The 19,676-nt window shown below is 40.6% G+C and overlaps 2 protein-coding genes across 2 annotated transcripts; one reads left to right on the forward strand and one right to left on the reverse strand.

The window, feature by feature from the left end:
• Positions 1 to 3,108: 3,108 nt before the first annotated feature.
• LOC148050118 (uncharacterized) lies at positions 3,109 to 5,776 on the reverse strand. The gene is made up of 2 exons (XM_087743003.1): positions 4,784 to 5,776; positions 3,109 to 3,123 (listed from the first exon to the last, which is right to left on the reverse strand). Exon 1 carries the CDS (start codon positions 5,502 to 5,504, stop codon positions 4,863 to 4,865), a length of 642 nt encoding a protein of 213 aa, XP_087599129.1. The 5' UTR covers positions 5,505 to 5,776; the 3' UTR covers positions 3,109 to 3,123; positions 4,784 to 4,862.
• On the forward strand, positions 5,215 to 18,196 carry CHDH (choline dehydrogenase). Its single transcript, XM_087743002.1, has 9 exons — positions 5,215 to 5,780; positions 7,283 to 7,407; positions 11,464 to 12,272; positions 12,721 to 12,872; positions 13,892 to 14,021; positions 14,689 to 14,823; positions 15,992 to 16,134; positions 16,951 to 17,053; positions 17,639 to 18,196. Exons 3-9 carry the CDS (start codon positions 11,519 to 11,521, stop codon positions 18,055 to 18,057), a joined length of 1,836 nt encoding a protein of 611 aa, XP_087599128.1. The 5' UTR covers positions 5,215 to 5,780; positions 7,283 to 7,407; positions 11,464 to 11,518; the 3' UTR covers positions 18,058 to 18,196.
• Positions 18,197 to 19,676: the final 1,480 nt, after the last annotated feature.

Consider the following 19,676-nt stretch of genomic DNA (forward strand, 5'->3'; position numbering starts at 1 on the left):
CAAACATATGTAAAAACAAATCCTAAAACTCAAGTTTTCCACTGTATCCCTATTTGTGCCACTGAGTAGTAGGATACCTATGAAAGACCAGTAACAAATAGGTTCATGCTATATGTGGTCAGCGTGCCAAGATTCAAATAATTAGGCATGGAAGCTTAAATTTTGTATGATCAGGTCAACGCCACAATACATCAACCACATACAGGCCTTGCACGTACACACGTATATCCAATATTTATTTTTAGCCCTCATTATACTTATTCTGGTCACACAAGGGTATTTTCTGAGTGTGTCTCATGGAAATTTCTTACAGAATGTCTTATTAAAAATGGACATATTTTTCCTCTACTGTCAACGTGGCTAAAGAGAAATGGGTGCCTTTTTGTTGTATGCTTACAAGCAGGATTGACTGAACAAGACAGGAGCCCTGCCTCCATGCTGCAAACAGGGCAGTTTTAGAAAATGGAAACTGAAGGAAATAATGAGGACTCTGATAAAAAAAAAAAAGTCAGTGTGCAGCAGGACACTGCATGACTGGAAATGGGTGATGATGGTACTGGAGAAAAGCAACAGAAGACGACTAAAAAGATTCAGATGATAATGATGGGACAAAGTGATAAAAAAGATCAGATGATGATCAGATGATCTTCCTGAGCCAAGGACAGAAGGGCTGATCCTTAGAGTAGCCAAGGATAATGCAGCATCACTGATCTGTAAAAACCGACAACAAACCCATAAAATACTGGATACCTGCAGGAGGAGTCCTTGCAATGAAGTGGGAAACTCATCCATTTTTTCATATTCAAAACTAGCACAAAATTCTGCTTGTGTCCAATCAGATCTGCCCCTGCTTAACTGCTGAAATTACTCTACTGCTTCATAAAACTTCTTTTTTAAGCCAGTATCTCAACAAGGGAGAAGTCATTGGGCATCAGGATGGGGGGAAACACGGAAGGGGGGAAACACGGAAGGGGGGAAACACGGAAGGGGGGAAACTCCCGGCGTCCCAGGCAGTCAATTCCTTTATGAGGAAACAGCTATTTGAGCAGTTGATTCTAATAACTATTTCTAATTGCCCGTACCATAATTCCTGGATACTTTTAATTATATGGTTGGTAAACTGTATAATAAAACTAAAATAATTTAAACTTTTAAAGTGTTTTGAATATTAGAACTGATTTTTAATGCTTCTAAATATGACTATTGTGCTATACTACACAAGTTCACCTCAAAGACCTTTTCTTTCTCGCTGTCACCAAGGTGCTGCAAAAATACTCATAGCTGTGAAAATCTCTGTAGTTCACAAACATTTATTTAAAAGACATAGGAAAATGTCACACATAGAAAGAATGCATTTCACTTCTAGAATATTCACTGTTTTCTCTCGCTAGATTTTATAGCCTTGGTACAGGAAGCATGGGATTAAAGTGGAAAAATTAAGATGTGTGGGGTTTTAAAAGACTCGTATGAAATCTTGCAGTTCACTTCTATGAAGAGCGAATTGAGGAATTTTCATCTTCATTTGAACAGCCAGACATCAACAGGCACAACTTTGTGGGCTGAAGTTTGGCCTTCCAGACTGAAGTTTTCCCTTGCATATAATAAGAAAAGTTTCAATAAAAAGACCGTCTACAAAAAAGTGACAGAATTTTTAATTACCATTTGCTTAATGTGAGAAGGGAAGAGTAAACATGATTATCATGACTTTCAAAAGTAGCTCATGAATGATTTTTTTTTTGACCTAATGTGACAGATTCTGAATTAATCTCTAGAAAACATTCCACTCAAATTGAACTTCCACTGCTTCCACTAACTAAGCTGAAAAACACAGCAAGTGAGAAGCATCGGCCTTGATTCTAACGCTTCATTAAGGACTTCCATATAACTGCTGCTTTGCACATTTAAACAGTAACAGATGCTCATGACACTTGGTGCTCTGCTAAACAGAACAGTAATATTTAAAAATCAATTCTGTTTTCTTTTATAGTCCTCTCAATTTATTCATAGCTGAAGACACTTTCCTGTGGAAGCTAGAGTAGAAATTAGTACCAGTTGTTAGTATTAGCTGCAAGAAAAGAAAATGTAGCAAAACTGGAGCAGGTTAAATTACAGAAAATTCTGAATAGTCGCTAAGCCTAGTGTATCCGTATAGGTAATACAGCAAACTCACTTTTAATTTGTTTCTTGTACTCCAGTCAGAGCATTTGTAGCTTGTAGCTTAAAAAAACCAATAATGCCCTGCTTTTGTTTAAGTTTCTGACACTGAAGATAATCCTGATTTATGCTAATCTATTTTCAAGAACTAGGGCCACAGAGTTTTAGCATATGGACCCATCCATTACTTTTTAGTGGGTTTGGTTCTTTTCTGTTTTTCTATATTGTTTTATTCCTGAGAAATGTGTACTTATTAATTCACTTTTTTCCTGTTGTGACTGTATTTACAGTGTCTCGAATAATTAACTTCTTATTTCTATGGCAAAACAAAAATGAGAGTTATGCCCTTTATGGAATAATTCATTTTTTCTTTTGTCTTTGAACTATATTCTCAAGCATAGATACTTCTATGCTTTTTTCCTAGCAAAATATTTCAAATTTCACTATAGAACATCTCGTCATCAACCTCTAAAAAACAGGTTAATAGAAAGTATGCACCATTGACTGCCCAAATGAGAAGATAAATCTGTAGGGAAGAAACTCTATAATGAGACAAAGTTGTTTAATACATCTCCTCTTTCACAATTATGTCAAACTTTGATGAAGATTTTAAAAATTAAGCTGAAAAGACTGTTTAGAAAATACATCTTCTACCCATCACAGAAGTAGAGTTCAGAGCTGATAGTTCATTTCTATGTGAACATAACATTATAGTCAACACAAGTTAGTACCTTTGATGTTCCCATAATTGATCTACCCAAGCAATTATGGTCATCCGTGCAAACTTCAGGACTCCGCTTTCCCAAAAACATAACTTAAACATACTGTAACACAAACAATATCGATACTAAAATTTCACTAACCTTTGTGCTAATTCATGTATTGGTTTATTGTCTTTCCAAGAGTTTTGATGTAGCAGGAATCAACTGTAGTAATGCATGTAGCAGAATCCATCCTGCTCTCCCACTTCTCTCCAACAGAAAAACAAAACACCAGTTGCCATAAGATCCTAATTGTCAGCTCTAGAGACTGGTGCTCGGGAGTCTGTTCCACGTGAGGGTCAGGACTGCACACAAGTAATTCAGCCTACACTTTTAGGTCCTGCTTCAGCCACATTTCATGGGCAGAACTCATTGAAATTGAAGGAATAAAAAAATTAACAACTTTTTTTTTGTAGGAAATAAAAAATAATTATTTATTCTTATTAGTGTCATCAGAGTGCTTAAGAGCTCTAGCAAAGGACCAGGACTAGGACTCCACTGCAGCTGGTGCTATACAATCAGAGATCAAAACCCCACTATTCACTGAAAAGAAACAGAATAGTTCTTAAACGTATATATTTAATGTATTCTTATATGTATATTCTTATTAATCACTATTCACTATTCTTATATGTATTTCTTATACACATTGAATGCATATTTTCTATGGACTTTTTATTTGCTTACTGAATAAAAGCATTGAAGGTGTATGAAATAATTCAAACACTGCAAACACCCATCAGCTTGGTTTCAAGCATTCTTAATCACTACAAAGATTAAAGACCACTTACATCAACTACACATTTACTCATAGTTCCACAGGGCGCAATTACTCTTTTCCATTAATGAATAATTATTCAGAAGTTCACAGTTTGGTGCCCAAGTATGAATAACCAACCACCCAGAGACTGTCCATTATTTTCTACTTATCTAACTAACAGCAAAATCATTAACAAGCAGTTATCCCAGAAAATTGTTAGTCATGCAATACATTCCAAGCAGAGTTATAAGGAAGGACTTAGGAAAATAATCAGCATCTACAAGCAGTATTGGAAATATTGTAGCAGAGATTATTGTCATTACAAGATGTCTGGAGAAAGTGTAAGTTCTCACAACAATTATCTAGATTACTCTTCATTGTATCACCGTTGTTCTACCATGAGTGTTCTGAACGGGAAAAGACGACTCTTGGGTTCATCTTCCAGAGGCCTAGCAGAGCAGTGGCATCAGCTCCTCACACAACACCAATCCTTGGCCCAAGGAATTTTATGGCACCTTCTCCCCACCACTACCTTTTAATGCAGTTTAGCCTACACTGAACATGTACTTAAGTAGGATATACTGAAGATACTTAGAGGGCAAAGCCAACAGAAAAGTTATATGACAGTTACCAAGGCCCTGTAGTATTTTTAGTACTTTGGCTACCCAGTGGGCTACTGTTCAGAATTATTGCTGAGGTAACGAGTTAGTTAACACAGACTGACACGTCGGGACAGCTCGTTTTACTATTTACTCACTTCCAAATACGCGTTACACAGGTAAGGGCCACAATTGAATTGACTTGAATTGCAGATGCCAGCTCAACTTACAAACGCAGCCCTTGGGCACCGCGCCCACAGGCCAGCGCGGCAAACGCCGCCCGTCGGCGACCGGGGCGGCGGCGGGGGAGGGGCCGGGGCGCTGCCCGCGCGGGCACGAGGCGGGCGCCTCCTCGCCACCCGGGGCTTGCCGCCCCCCCCCCCCTCCCTTCACCTCAAGCCCCGTTACAGCTCACAACGCGTCCGATGGAAAACGGTTTCGCGGCCGAGGTGGCGACGCTGTCGAATACGTCTGCTTTAAGGGAAAAAAAATAAATGCCTTTTGTTTACCCCACTTAAGGGCTGGGTGAAAAAGTTAAAGCGCTCCTGGGAAGGGACGGGGAGGTGGCCTCAGCGCCGGGCAGACTACTCAACCCATTCTAGGACCTCTTCCACAGGTAGCAAACTCCGCAACCGGCCTGCCCCCGCTCCGGCCACCCCTGGAGGCCCGCGGGCGGAGCTCGTGGACCTGTTCCGACTGCCGTGCCGGAGCGGCGAGGGAGCGGGGCGCCGAGCCGAGCGGCCCGGGGACTCCAGCGGAGTGGGGGAGGCGGCGGACTTCGGCCCGCTGCCGCTCTGGTCGGTTTCGAAACAGCACGAAGTCACTGACTGAGATCTTCCACGGCGGCCAAAGGGTGCACTCCCGTGGGAAGTTCCACCCGCTCTCCCACCCTGCCTCCCCCACGGACCTCTCCCCCTGCCGGGGCCAGTCCTGAGCGCGGGAGCCCAGCCCGGCCCCGCCGCCGCGCACCGCGCCCTCGGCTCCGCGCCCTCCCGCCGGCGGCCCCAGCGCCTCACGGAGCTGCGTCGGGGAGCGCCGCGGGGGCTTCCCGCGCAGGGCGTGCGAGTGAGTGGGGCCGCAGCCGGTGGGCGTAGGAGGCTCTGAGGGGAAAGTTCCTGGAGGCCGTGAGGAGGAAGGGCCGGGAGAGGGGAGTGAGGCCGAGGCGGGACAGGAGCAGGCAGCGGCTGCGGGCGCTCGGCAGCGCGACCCTTTCTCCACCGCCGGTGGCATCCCCGCCCTCCCCCCTAAGCGGGGCTGAGGGAGGCACAGGCTTCCCCGGCCCGGAAAGTGGGTGCCCTGCGGCGGGACCGGGACGGGCCCGCGGTCGCCTCCTTCTCGGGCGGCTGGGCGGGAGCCCGATCCGGCCCTGGGCCTTTGTGAGGAGCAAGAGCCATTGTAGGCGCCCCAGCGCAGGGTGGCGGGCAGCCCGCAGACCTGCAGGAGTTTACAGCAGCCTGACGCCCTAGGCCGGCAGATACGTTCGGTCACAGAGGAGGAACTGGTAAGGTAAGTAGGTTTGAACAGTTTCAGACGTGGAAATGAAACTTACCACAAGGTTTCTGTAAGTGACTGAACATTTTACTAGCAGGGCTGAAGGGAAAGTTAGTCCAAAACACTCCCACAGCAGATTAATTTAAATTGTGTACAGTCTGCAGTGGGGGGAAAAAAAAGAAACAAACCCAAGAGCTGCTTTTACCTGAGGAGCTGTTTCTCCTGCATCTTACACAGGCAGGCCTGACAGGATTTGGCAGCACAGCGCTGTGAAGGGTAAGCGTCCAGCAAAGATCCCATTGCTCTGCTGCACCATGTATTGTCCACCTTGTTGGACATCTCCAAGAGAGTCATATTTTACATCTGCCAGAGGATATTATTGTTTTGGCCCCGGCAAAATAGGACAGGGAGTAAAGTTTCAGCCACAGTGACCATCTCCTCTTTGCTCCAGGATCAGTTTAGAGGAACTGGGGTACGATAGTGCTCATGCAGGAGGACCATGCATAGATGAGAATGGGTATGGATCAATATGACAACAAGAACTGTGCATTAAAACTAGTGTTTTCATCCATGCAATCCAACTGTGTATGGATTTAAATTAAATGAGAATGGCTTGATTTTTGACCTCTGCACTTGAGAACTTAACAGCACAGAAATTTGTGAATCATCTACACACTGATTCTCAAAGTCACTTGAACATTATGACCAGGACACTCTTGACTGACTTCACTCCCAACTCATGCTTTGCAAGATAAACGTTCTCTCAAATGTTACTCTGCCAGTCCTGTTCCATTTGATGTAAAACAACAATTAAAAAAGCAAGGAAAAACATGAAATAACATCTAACTATAAATCTGACAAACGTGCAGGATGTCTATCCTCCTTTCTTTGTTGTGGACTGTGAGCCCTTTAAATCTTGAAGTCTAGAAGTAAGCTCCCTGGGCTGAATCCTAGCTCTTTTGCTCAGCTTTCTTGCAGAGAGGGCAAGCCAATTTAGTCCTTAGGATCCCTATGCAGCCTCTTACATATCTTTTTCTCTCCTTTTTGTCTCCCTGTTCCTTAAAAAAAAAATGAAATAACACATTCTTCACCTTTCACAGCTTCACTGTCCCTTAGAGAAGTCTATTTTCACATGTGACCCCAAATCAACATCTGCAGAATTGCAGTGATAGATACCCATGGGTTACATCAGGGTGTATTTCTCATGCAAGCCTGATACTGCATTCAGAAATGTGTTACAGTGATGCAAGGAGCCCCAAACACCTGACTTCAGAACTCCACCGCCCATTTCTAGCTACCTGATGTACAATGAGATATATTATTAAATTGTAGCAACAGAGCTTTCCTGCTGAGATGCTCCTGCTGGTCCTCACTCTTGTAAGACCACTGTCTATAGGCCCTGCTCAATAGCACCAATACCTGTAAATACATATTTTTTTTAAATGAGCTCCAGATTTTGAAGCTCTAGTGCAATACAGTGAATATATTTTATGTTGCTGCCATATTCATTTCTGCAGGTCTGTTCACTGATTCCTGAGGAACATCTTACTACATGTTCATAAGGAGGTCATGATACGTGAGAATCCAGATAAAGACATGCAGTAATATCCAGTAAGGCTCAAAAGACAACTTTTTGTTGGTGGTAAGTACAGAGCATTCCAGTAGAACCATGTTGTGTAAACCTCCCTATTTCTACATATTCTGTTTTGACATAGCTACTACAGTATTTAATAGAGCTGGCCACAAAACTATCGTTCCCTACTGGGTGAATTGGATCAGCTTCCCTAGCACATCTCAGAGCCTCAGATGACTCTACCTACTAGGATAACAACTTGATTTTTTCCAGTTAGTGGAAAAAGCACATTCTTGCTGAAATACAGTTCTTGGGTTGTAAATTCTTACAGGTTGTAAATTCTCCCTGGCAAAAAACAAAAAAACCCCAAACAACCCAGGGAAAGTTGACTGTGAAGATGTATTAAGTTACTTTTTGACTGATGTTCTCTTGTTCAAACAGGGATTCATGCAAAATTCCACAAGACTATCTTCTGTAAAAGAACTTGAGCTGTGATAACCCATGTATGCTCATAGAACTACACAGATTATTTTAGAGAGAAGTATCATCACATTCTAATTTCAGGACTTCATGATCTCAGTCCTTGATACCAACTCCTTCAATACAAGGTTGAATTGTTCTATGAGTTTCAAAGCCTGCACATGGGAGATGCTCTTAACAAATCAGCTTTCAAAAGGACATAAGGCAAGACACAAACACTTAGTCCTGTAACATCAATGCTGCCTTTGAAGTGTCACTTGAAATAGTATTTTTAGGAGCTCGGTAGCCACTGCTTATGCTGTAGCAAGCTGTAGAACTGCAGCCTCCAGCACTACCAGAATAAGTCAGTCCCTGACTGAACATGATTCCAGGGATTCTGCAGAATCTACCCTCATTATAGCCAAAAACTAAGTAGAATGCTGGCTGCTAAGCCTACAACCTAATTAGGAGGCATGGTAATATTTGATGGTATTATAGATCCCATGCCAAAATAAGCCAGCCAGTACTTGTTCCAGAGTCTATGAGCCCTACCTGTCTAAATAATAAGTGTTAGACCATCTGTAGGACCAAAACCTGAGGGTTTACTTCCTCAGGAGTAAGGTTGATCACTTCATCATGGTGAATCTCCACCAGAGAAAAAGAAACAACTCACATTATAGGGACAAAGTATCTTTCCCAGATTATCAGGGCCCAGGCCCATATTCTACCAACCCTATCAGATATCTGCTGTTCCTGAAACAATTAAATCCTGTGACTTACCAGTTCTGCAGGTTAAACATAAGTGCTTCAGAATTGTAGCCCTCTTCATCACAAACAAAACAGAACAAAAAAACAAGTAAAAACCTCTCTACCTTTGCATTCTCCTCTCCTGCATCACAGGAAATTGCCAAACCTTCTTTCCCAGAAAGAATCCTTTAATATTCTCCACCTGTAAAAGACAACCCCCACCTTCAGCTGGGATAAATTTTGAATTAGCCAGGTGAGAATCAGCTATGTGAACTCTGAGCTCAGACCTATCCCCTGCATCCTTTTTTTTTTTTTTTTTTTTTTCCACAGAGCAAACTGTTCTCCATGGTTGGTTGTTCATTTTCCAGAAGTTTGAGTATTTGTACAGCCTATTACAAGTTTTACTAGAGAAGAGTAAGGGGTGTATGCTTATTCCCATCCTTTCCCCGAGAGGAAAAAAAAAATACTTTTGCATATGAGATTGTACATCATATTGTAAATAAATATAGTTGTATGTGGAAGAGCTTTAACATTTATCAGGAACCTACATCTCATTTTGTTACAGAGTTGGGCCTTAAGAGCTCATGTGTGCTCTCACAAACTGTACATTTTAGAGTTTCACCTGAGAAAATTAGTACAGTTCTGTTCCACCTTTTAGTAAGAAAAAGCTGATTATTTCAGTGATTCATTAGGATGTTTTCTTTTAGTGAAAAACCCCAGACATTTTACAGAAACACAGGGCTTATATTACAAAATATTGGATAACTATGAAACTTGAATGTATGAAAATCAACTTTAACAACTTAATTAATTTCTGCAAAATTAGATTTCATAAACATAATACAGTATTCAATATATTTCCAGGAGAAAGCTTGCTTATCTCTTTCAGTGCCTTACAGTGTAACAGCCTCTGGGTAGGTTGCTGTCTCTAGAATCTAAGGCAACCGCATAGACAGAAGCCATGGGCCAGGGAGAAATACTTTATACAGCCCAAGGATATCCATTTTCACTAATTGTTTATACCAAGGGAAATGGTTTCAAGGAGAGAGAGCAAGAGAAACACACTTCAGACTGGCCAGCAGTATTGGTACCTGTGACACTTACATGGGTTGTGAACATGTTGCATTTAGTCCCTGTACCTGAACCTCTGCAACACGGAGCTAAACCTGTGTTGCTTGCAAGGCTCACAGGCTTTTCTGAAAGTAAAAATATTGCCATTCCTATTTAGCTTAAGGATCTGGTGCTATTAGATTATAACTGTCCTCAGAGCACTCCTGCAGGATCTGGTTTTAGTAATAAGGTAGAAAGCCACAGATGAACAGATTTTGCCTTTGCCCATATTAGGAGACATACCTCAAAACCCAGCAGTTCTTTACCTTAGGGATAGCTGAAAATGTGTTTCACTGTTACACATGTGTTTTGTAGAGACATTGTCCTAGATTCGGTCTGGCAGAAGCTACAGTGGGCATACTTATCATTTCCATTGTTGTGACTTGGCTGTGCAGTATCACTGACTGCCACAAACTTCTGTGATTCTATCCCGTCACAAGTGGGGTCCCCCAGGGATCGATATTGGGCGCAACGCTATTCTTTATCTTCATAAGCGATCTGGATAATGGGGTCAAGTGTAGCCTGATGAAGTTTGCAGATGACACCAAACCGAGTGGCGAAGTGGACACTTCAGAAGGGAGAGCCACCCTGCAGGAAGATCTGGATAGGCTGGAAGAGTGGGCTAACAAGAACCTTATGAAGTTTAACAAAGACAAGTGTAAGGTCTTGCACCTGGGAAAACATAATCCAGGAGTGCAGCTCAGAGTGGGATCCACCTGGCTGGAGAGCAGCTCCGTGGAAAGGGGCCTGGGGGTCCTGGTGGACAGGAAGCTCCATGAGTGAACAGTGTGCTGCTGCGGCCAAGAAGGCCAATAGGATGCTGGGTTGCATCAAAAGGAGCATCCCTAGCAGAGATAAAGAAGTCATTATCCCACTCTACTCAGCGCTTGTCAAGCCACGCCTGGAATACTGTGTACAGTTCTGGTCCCCGTTATACAAAAAAGATGTGGACAGGCTGGAGGGGGTCCAGAGAAGGGCCACCAAGATGATCAAAGGACTGGGAAGCCTGCCGTATGAGGGTAGACTGAGAGAGCTGGGTTTGTTCAGCCTTGAGAAAAGGAGGCTTAGAGGTGATCTCATCACCATATACCAGTACTTAAAGGGGAGCTACAAAGAAGATGGAGACTCCGTTTTTACAAGGAGTCCATGGTGAGGACAAGGGGTAACAGGTACAAGTTACTCCCAGGGAGATTCCGACTGGACACGAGAGGTAAATTTTTCACAATGAGAGCAGTCCATCATTGGAATAATCTCCCCAGGGAAGTGGTTGACTCTGCTACGCTGAACACGTTTAAGACTCAGCTGGACATTGTGCTGGGCCATCTCGTCTAGATTGTGCTAGAAAGGTTGGACCAGATGATCCTTGAGGTCCTTTCCAACCTGGTATTCTATGATTCTATGGAACTTACAGAGAAGTTTATGAAATTGTTTTTCTTAAATTCTTACCTGCTAGAGGCAGATGAAGAGAGACTACAAGGTAAGCAAAGGTTTCCATCCTCTATGGTTTTGACAAACACTTGAAAATCTGCTTCATGTATCTATCTATGTCAGGAATCAGAAGGAAATCAAAATCAGACTGCGTATAATACAAAATTACGTATGCCACTTGACTGGTGCATAGACTACACTAAAATAAGACAGCAAGTTTCACAGTGAATGTTTATTGTTCTATTGGCATTGTTAACCTTTTGGATAGTGAGAATGGGTAAAGTATACCAGTTTTACTTGAAAATGACCGAGATTTTAGAGGTCATACATTGTATTAATGCTTACATCTTAATAAGGATTTTTGTTTGTTTGTTTTTCTAGTGTAATACGCTGGATTTTTGTTAGAAATTCTGCAAGAGTTATACAACCAGTAAAGATGTCATACTTAATGAAAGGAGTTAAATGTTGCAGTCCTGTGAATCAGATGCACAGAGTAACAGGAACTCTGTTTAGAGCACATGTATTAAAGAACATATTGGGCATCAATGAACAACAATTCCAAATTTCACGTACATCATCTCAACTTAGTTCTGAAAAGGCAAACTCTTATAATTATGTCATTGTTGGAGCTGGATCGGCAGGGTGTGTATTAGCCAACAGGTTGACTGAAGACCCTCTCAGTACTGTACTACTTCTGGAAGCAGGCCCTAAAGATACCCTTCTAGGTAGTAAAAGACTGATGTGGAAGATTCATATGCCTGCTGCGTTAACGTACAACCTCTGTGATGAGAAATACAACTGGTATTACCACACAACATCACAAAAGCATATGGATAACCGAATTATGTACTGGCCCCGTGGAAGAGTGTGGGGTGGCTCCTCCTCTCTCAATGCTATGGTATACATTCGTGGGCATGCAGAAGATTATAATCGATGGAGCAGGGAGGGGGCTATAGGATGGGACTATGAACATTGCTTGCCCTATTTTAAGAAGGCACAGACACATGAACTGGGGCCAGATCAGTACAGAGGTGGAAATGGACCCCTGTATGTGTCAAGAGGGAAAACAAACCATCCTCTTCATCATGCGTTCCTGGAGGCAGCCCAGCAAGCTGGGTATCCCTTCACAGATGATATGAATGGCTATCAGCAAGAAGGATTTGGCTGGATGGACATGACTGTACACAAAGGTAAATCATAAAGGGGTCATTAAGTAATTTGTATTTCTGAGCCACCAGTGGCACTTCTGAAGGCATTTTGGAATGTGGACTTACAACCTGCGCTGAATGCTATTTGGTTGTTTAGATTACTGAACAGCTATGGCACTCTGTATTTACACCCTGTTCATTTCACAGCAGCTTGCTATCAGTCTAGGGTGTATTTTATTGAAAATTGCATTGGCATGCAAGTCTTGATTCCTAGTTAAATTTGGGAAGGAGAGTAGGTTTTCAGAATTCCATTGTGAAATTTGTTACGTTAAAATAAAATCTGTAGTTATTATATCAAATCACATTTGCTTTGAACTCTATAAGCTCTATGAAGGCTTTCCCTCTGTAAACATCCTGATGGTTATTGGCCGAAGTCTTAAAGAATACTGAGCATGAATATTTTGATGTTTAACGTAAATATACATTGTAGGTCAAAGATGGAGCACAGCTAGTGCTTACCTTCACCCAGCCATGTCACGCCCAAATTTGTCAGTTGCAGAGAAGACACTTGTAACAAAAATCTTGTTTGAAGGAACAAAATGCATTGGTGTTGAGTATGTGAAAAATGGGCAAAGGAAAAAGGTAAGAGATTTTTATTTTCCAGTATGAAAGGTGTGAGTCAAAGCAGAATTTAAATTTTTTTTAAAACAAACTTTTATTAGAAGCGGCACTTTACTATGCAAGATGTCTGCTTTTCAGATGCTGTGTTCTCTCTTCCAGTGTATGATTCCTTGTCAGTTATTTTACAATAGGTGGTATTTCAGCTGTATCAATTTAGAGATTAACATCTCCATTATATTTCCATCTCTCGGTACTGAGAATATTTTGAGAATAAAATAAATAATAAAATGAGAATATTTTGGGGCAGAAATCCTTGGAAAGAAGATGTGCCAAAAATACTTGCAGAGAAGGTGCTAGAACAAGAACTGTCCAGCACCGAAAACCAAGTCAAAGGCGGAGGAATAGTTTAGCAGCCTGCATCACAACCAGCTCAGGGCTCAGACGCAAACTGTTTGATGAAATGTCTGCCAGCAAAACAGAATTATATATATGCCTGCAGTCAGAGTTTTCTTCAGTAGTGTTTTAGTGGTTGAGGGGCTTCCGAGGACTACAGTGAGCTAAGAAACAAACATTAGTCTTGGTTGAATTAAGAAAATTAGCTCTTGAGAATTTTTGAGCTAGCGTGTCTCTGAATTAGAAATCTTCCTTAGGAGTTTCAGTTTTAATTTGCAAACCATTATTGAAAATGGAAGAGATGCTTAGCTGACTGATCCGAGTGTCATAGGTACGTTTCTCCTGGCAAGTAGCACAGGAGTTTATTGGCAGCCGTTGTACTGGCTGAGCTGAGTGTGTGTGTGCCATACAGTTTGAATGGATTGTAAACATGGGAATAAATACAGAAATGATCAAAGCGAAAGCTTGATCATTTCTCTCTGCAGAAAGTTCTAGCAAGATAGGAATACATTTAGAATGAGAAGAATGTGAGGGAAGGGTGTCTAATCTGGATCAGAATAGCATATCTGAACAGAAGCTCTTGACATGTTGCTTGCATTCAGATCAGGCTTAATAATGTTAGGACTTCTGTGCTCATTTCCTTTTAGGCTTTTGCCAGTAAAGAGGTTATTTTAAGTGGAGGTGCCATAAATTCTCCACAGCTGCTTATGTTATCTGGGATTGGCAATGCAGATGATCTAAAAAAACTGGGGATCCCTGTTGTTTGCCATCTTCCTGGTAATTTTATTATTTCTTTTAACCTTACATCTTCCTATGGATGCAATTCAAAGACCATTAAATGAAATGAATCCATGAAATTCAGTTGTCTTTATGTCAGGTTGTGTGGACTGAAACGTAAGCATTACAGATCAGTGGAAACATGCATTGATTTTAGAACTCAGCAATAAACTCCTACACTTTCTTTGCTACATTTGATAGTGAAAAATGCCTTGCTGAAAAATGCTACTGAGTACTTTTAAAGTAAAGCAGCATACTTATAATTTAGAATTTTGAATGAGTTTTGATCCACAACAGGTTGTATAAACTCCCACTGTCATACATTTTCAAAGATAGAAGGAATAACAGGAACTTTTCCTTAAAACTAGAAAAGCTAGTACTGTATTTAGAAGTCATATCTGGCAATTTTAGAACAAGTGATATGTCTCCCATTTAACTTTCTATTTTCATTCTAGTTATGCTATGTTTATGTAAAACCTTATTCTGACATGAGCAAAAGGCTGATATGACTCATGGTCTTGGTCTTAGTCATCACTGCCCTTGTAAGAGGTTAGTTTAGTTCCCATTTATGCTGTTTCTGGTTGCAAATGTTGTGTGTGTAATTGTTCTATGTGAAATAACATTTTTTTTCCCTTTCTCCCTCCTCCCCCTTTCTACTCCCCCCCAGGGGTAGGCCAGAACCTTCAAGATCATTTAGAAGTGTACGTCCAGCAAAAGTGTACCAAACCTATTACTCTATATAATGCACAAAAGCCGGTTAACATGGTGAGGATTGGTCTAGAATGGCTTTGGAAGTTTACAGGTATGAAAAAAAATATGCAATCATTCTACCATTGATTGATTTAGAATTATTACAGCCTTTTATCCATGAATTTCAAAGTCTGGGAGCCTTCAAATATACTTGTTTTCATGTTCTGGGAAATAACTGGAGCTTGCAAATGGACTTGAACTATTTCTTTTTTTCTAAATCAGAATATTTTAGAACTGTTATTATATCTTAGGTAACAAGGGAGGTTTTTATAGACTGTTTTTTAACTTTTTATATCTCTCATTTTAAGAACAATTCTACATTTAAAAATCTTGGTGCTACTGAGAAAAGCTGTTGAAAAAATGAAGAAAAAATTCTATTTGAAATAGATATGTCAATAAAAACATATTGTTGAACTGAATTAAGTTTCCTGTATAATTGCCCCAAAAGAATTAGTTTGTTGCTCTGATCAGAACCCTTTAGGCTTGCAAGTAAATCAGAAGTGACTTGTGTTAAAACGACACACTCATTTTACAGTAACCCAGCTGTAAATTGTACCTTAAAGAGGATCTGTAAAAGTAATCCTTGAAATCAGTAAAATAGTTTAGCCAAAGTTGAGGTCTTCATCACTTGCTGAATTATTACGTTAGTGTTTGACAACTTAGGCTGGGTTGCTTTTTACCATGCAAGTAAATATTGAGGGCTAACTCGTGGTTTTAACTGGATGTGAAAATAACATAATATGAGGGGCATTGCAGGCTCTTCATCTTTCCCCTTCAGGGCAGGTACTGTGGACGGCTCTGCCTATTACATGTGACTGATGGGATAACCCATGGAAGCCTGGCATGGAGCGTGCAGCACACTCGTATCAGGATGCTGCAGTCAGCTCCCTCCACACCTGTTAGGACCCTGGGACCAAATCTGCCTCTGGAGTTAGACCCCAGGCCTGCCAGTTACAGCAAGATAACTGTAACATCCCACTCTCAAATGAGTGGGATTTCCAAAGTTATGCATATTTACATTTATCTAGTGATTAAAAAGCAGATGAAAGTGATGCATATTGCTTAAATTACAAGCTGTTCATAATGGATTTGTGTTCCTTCCAATTGCCACTGTATAGATAAAATATTCGTAGTAGTGAAACCAAGGGTTAAGAAGAAGTAGATTTCTTGCTTTTCTGAGGTTTTTTAATGGCATTTTCTCTCTCATTTACACTCCCTAGGTGAGGGAGCCACTGCCCACTTAGAATCTGGTGGGTTTATCCGAAGTGAACCAGGGGTTCCTCATCCCGACATTCAGTTCCACTTTCTCCCTTCTCAGGTGATTGATCATGGTCGGGTTGCTTCCACAATGGAAGCTTACCAGGTGAGTTCTTGAAGAACGTATTCCAGTAATGTTCTGTAGCGATTAGCAAGGAGGCTTACACTCTATTATAAATATTGATAATTTGGCTATACAGTGAAAAATACTTTGCTCACTATAATACAAAAGAGCTGGCTTAGCCTCCTACAGTGGGGAAAAAATGAGCTTGTTATTTAATATTGCTACCAAAATTATGTTACTTTTTGTCTCTGGGGAAGTAGGCAAGTATTGAACTCCTGTTTAAGTATTTGCACTACTGAAGTGCCATAGGGCTCTTGATTAGGATGCCATTGTGCTAGATGCTGTACAAAAGTAAAACAAGGTGTTCCCTGTTCCACTGCAGTTTAGACAGAGGTTTAAGCGAGAATGTACGAGGCCAATCATTTATTCATTGGCACAAATCCAAGCCCCATTTTAGACTATGATCATGATGCAAAAGTCTGTGCTAATGCTGGGGAACTGTCACTGAATACACGTTTCTTCTTACTAATCTCTTTTCTTCAGTGATAGCAATTTGGTCTGATTGCTGATTGTATTAGAATGCTCTGCTACTGCTAAATTGGAATGGTTGTATTTTAAATTAAAAGAACATCTGTGAGTTGATAAGACAGGTATATTCCCTTCCCTTTATGGAATATCATATTTACAACAAATTTATATTAAATGGAAAAATGTTCAATGGCATTTTCCATTATTTCCCTTTAACATTTACATTTGCTTAATTTGTAAAGACTGTCCAAATTGCAAAAAAAAAATTTGTACTGAATTTGGAAATACGTCTGGTGGGATTGTGCCCTGAGTATAGTGTGGGTGTTGCAGGTCCACGTGGGACCCATGAGGAGCATGAGTGTGGGCTGGCTAAAGCTGAAGAATACAGACCCAAATGACCATCCTATCATTGAGCCTAACTACATGTCAACAGGTAAATGCAGCCTCTCCTTGCTCTGATGTCAGCTTATTTCCTGCCTGTTTCAGTCACAGATATTCATATCTGCTCAACACCAGTTCAGAAGTGCTGGTTGGTGCATTGTTATTTATTTCTCATTTATAAAACTCAGGTAGTATCAAAAGAGGCCATTGTGCAAAGCACTGTATAAACCAAAAAAGAATTCCCTGTTGGGGATGCAGTCAGGGTTTTTAGCGTTTGCTGCATCATGCTGTTCATTTCATCCCCTCCTCTGCTTGTGAAGGAATGGATCTCATTTGCTTCTTTGTGCTGAGACTACTGTCCTTGGCTAGACGGTGGGTATAGCGAAATAAAGAGCAGTTCTTCCTTGTGACCTATTCCCTTTTGGGATTGGGCAATATAAGTGACAGTTTTGTTCACAGTGAATGTAAATATCTGTGACTTTGAAAAAATATCCTACTTTATTATGGCTTTCAGCAATAAGTGAGAGAGTTTCCCTCCAGCCTTTTTTCTTTGATGCTATTTTTTTCCGTTATGCATTCTGTATGTATTACTAAATTAAGGGTGTACTTACAGTTTTCTGATTTTCTCTCCATACAGAAAGAGATACTTGGGAATTCCGCCAGTGTGTCAAGTTGACCAGAGAGATCTTTGCTCAGAAGGCTTTTGAAAAATTTCGTGGGCCTGAAATTCAACCAGGAAACCATGTTCAGTCTGACAAAGAAATAGATGCTTTCGTAAGGCAGAAGGCTGATAGTGCTTATCATCCTTCTTGCACCTGTAAAATGGGTCAGCTTTCAGATAGCACTGCTGTAGTTGATCCCCAAACAAAAGTAATTGGCGTTGAAAACTTGAGAGTAGTCGATGCTTCAATAATGCCCAGTGTTGTCAGTGGAAATTTGAATGCCCCAACTATTATGATAGCAGAGAAAGCTGCAGATATAATTAAGGGCCTCCCATCGCTTCAGGAGAAAAATGTTCCTGTATATAAGCCCAAGACCTTGGAAACACAGAGATAAACAAATGTTCTCATCCTTTCACATCTTTTGCTACTTAGGCTTTCATCAGCATGTTGGTATCACACACTAAACATGACAACAAAATAAATACCGTGCAAAACAACATATCCTATTAAAATAACTATTAATTTGAACTATTCTCTGATATTACACTACCTATTCATTTTTTTTAATCAGTTGGCTTAAGCTGCTTATTTTAGTTAAACATGACCTTTTGTGGTACAATGCAAATTTTTTGTGGAAGAGAAGCTATTTTTAAATGACAAGACAGTTGTGCACATAAGCCAGAAATACTGCACAATTGCATGCGGAACGGAAGAGATTAATGTGTGCTATTTTGAAAATCATTATGGTATGCCTTGTATTTAAAGGAAGGATTTTAACTGCTGTGAGAGTGTTACCCAGCAGAGCAGCTAGTCAGTAATCCCCACATCCTGCAAAAAAAGGGTTAAGTAAATGTAAGCATTTATGCAATTTCATATTCACAGGCCAAAGTAGTTCGTATCAGAATTCATAGGAGAGAAAGGAACCCGCACGTGTTCGGAATTTGTCAAATGTAGTTTTTTATGAAAGGAATGTACAGTTTACAAATCCTCACCGAAAGTTAGACTTCACCATACTTAGCAGTCTTAACTATAGTATTCAGAAAGAAGACACACATTGTATTTATCAGAAACTTATTTTTCTAAAAAATGCAGAACGGGAGCTGACATTTATAAAAATATACTGGAAAACTGGAATTTCTCCTTGTTTTTTTTCGCAAGGAGCTTAGTAGAATTCTGTTCGCAATTGAAGTTGTACCACTTTCTCTTTTAGCACAGTAAGAGGTCTGCACTTCCTAGAATGCCCTTAAAGTTACTGGTCTTTGCTCAAAGATGTGTTTGCAAAAGATATTTCTCAGCAAATGTTCTGAGTGTGCCTTACTATCACTCAAATTTTATTAAAAAAATTACAGCCAAGCTAGATTTAAAATGAAAGGTTACTCAGAATAACTGCATAAGGTCAGATATTGATGATATGGGAAGAGATCTTTTTAAATTAGAAGGCAAGTAACTCAGTGAACCAATGCTGTATTTTAGTTAGGACTTCAATCTTTGTTTTGCTATCTTCAGATGTGTAAAGCAAGATACATGATCTTTCATGGCTGTTTTCTGTGTCAATCTAACTTTCAGGTACTGATTTAAAAAAAAAAACCAAACCTGAAGAAACTGAACTCATTGAATGAAATTGAATCCACTTAATTATTTGGATTTATTGAGTATTCCAGAATAACTTCTGACTAAGCAGCTGTCAAATTATAAAGTAAAAGCTTCTGTAGCCCAAGACTGCTCAGGACTTGTGTTAAACATACATAATAAACTTTTTTTTTCAGAAAAAAAGGAATTTTACACATTTGAGCAGATGATTGTAAAAAAAAACTTGCTGACTCAGATGTTGGCTAGAGGGACAACTGCAGATGTTTAAGGCAGATACTTCTACCTGGTGCTGCTTGCTGTAAGGCAGTGGTTGGAAGCCCTGCTGCTAACTGAGGGAAAGGACTTAATTCATTAGAGTATCTGCATAAAGACAACCAAAAATACTGAGGACGGAAGATGATAGCAGTGAACTCTGCTCCAAAA

This window comes from Nipponia nippon, unplaced genomic scaffold (genome assembly GCF_047370975.1).
Source record: "Nipponia nippon isolate SJK-2023a ecotype South Korea unplaced genomic scaffold, ASM4737097v1 scaffold_9, whole genome shotgun sequence".
Classification (NCBI taxonomy): domain Eukaryota; kingdom Metazoa; phylum Chordata; class Aves; order Pelecaniformes; family Threskiornithidae; genus Nipponia; species Nipponia nippon.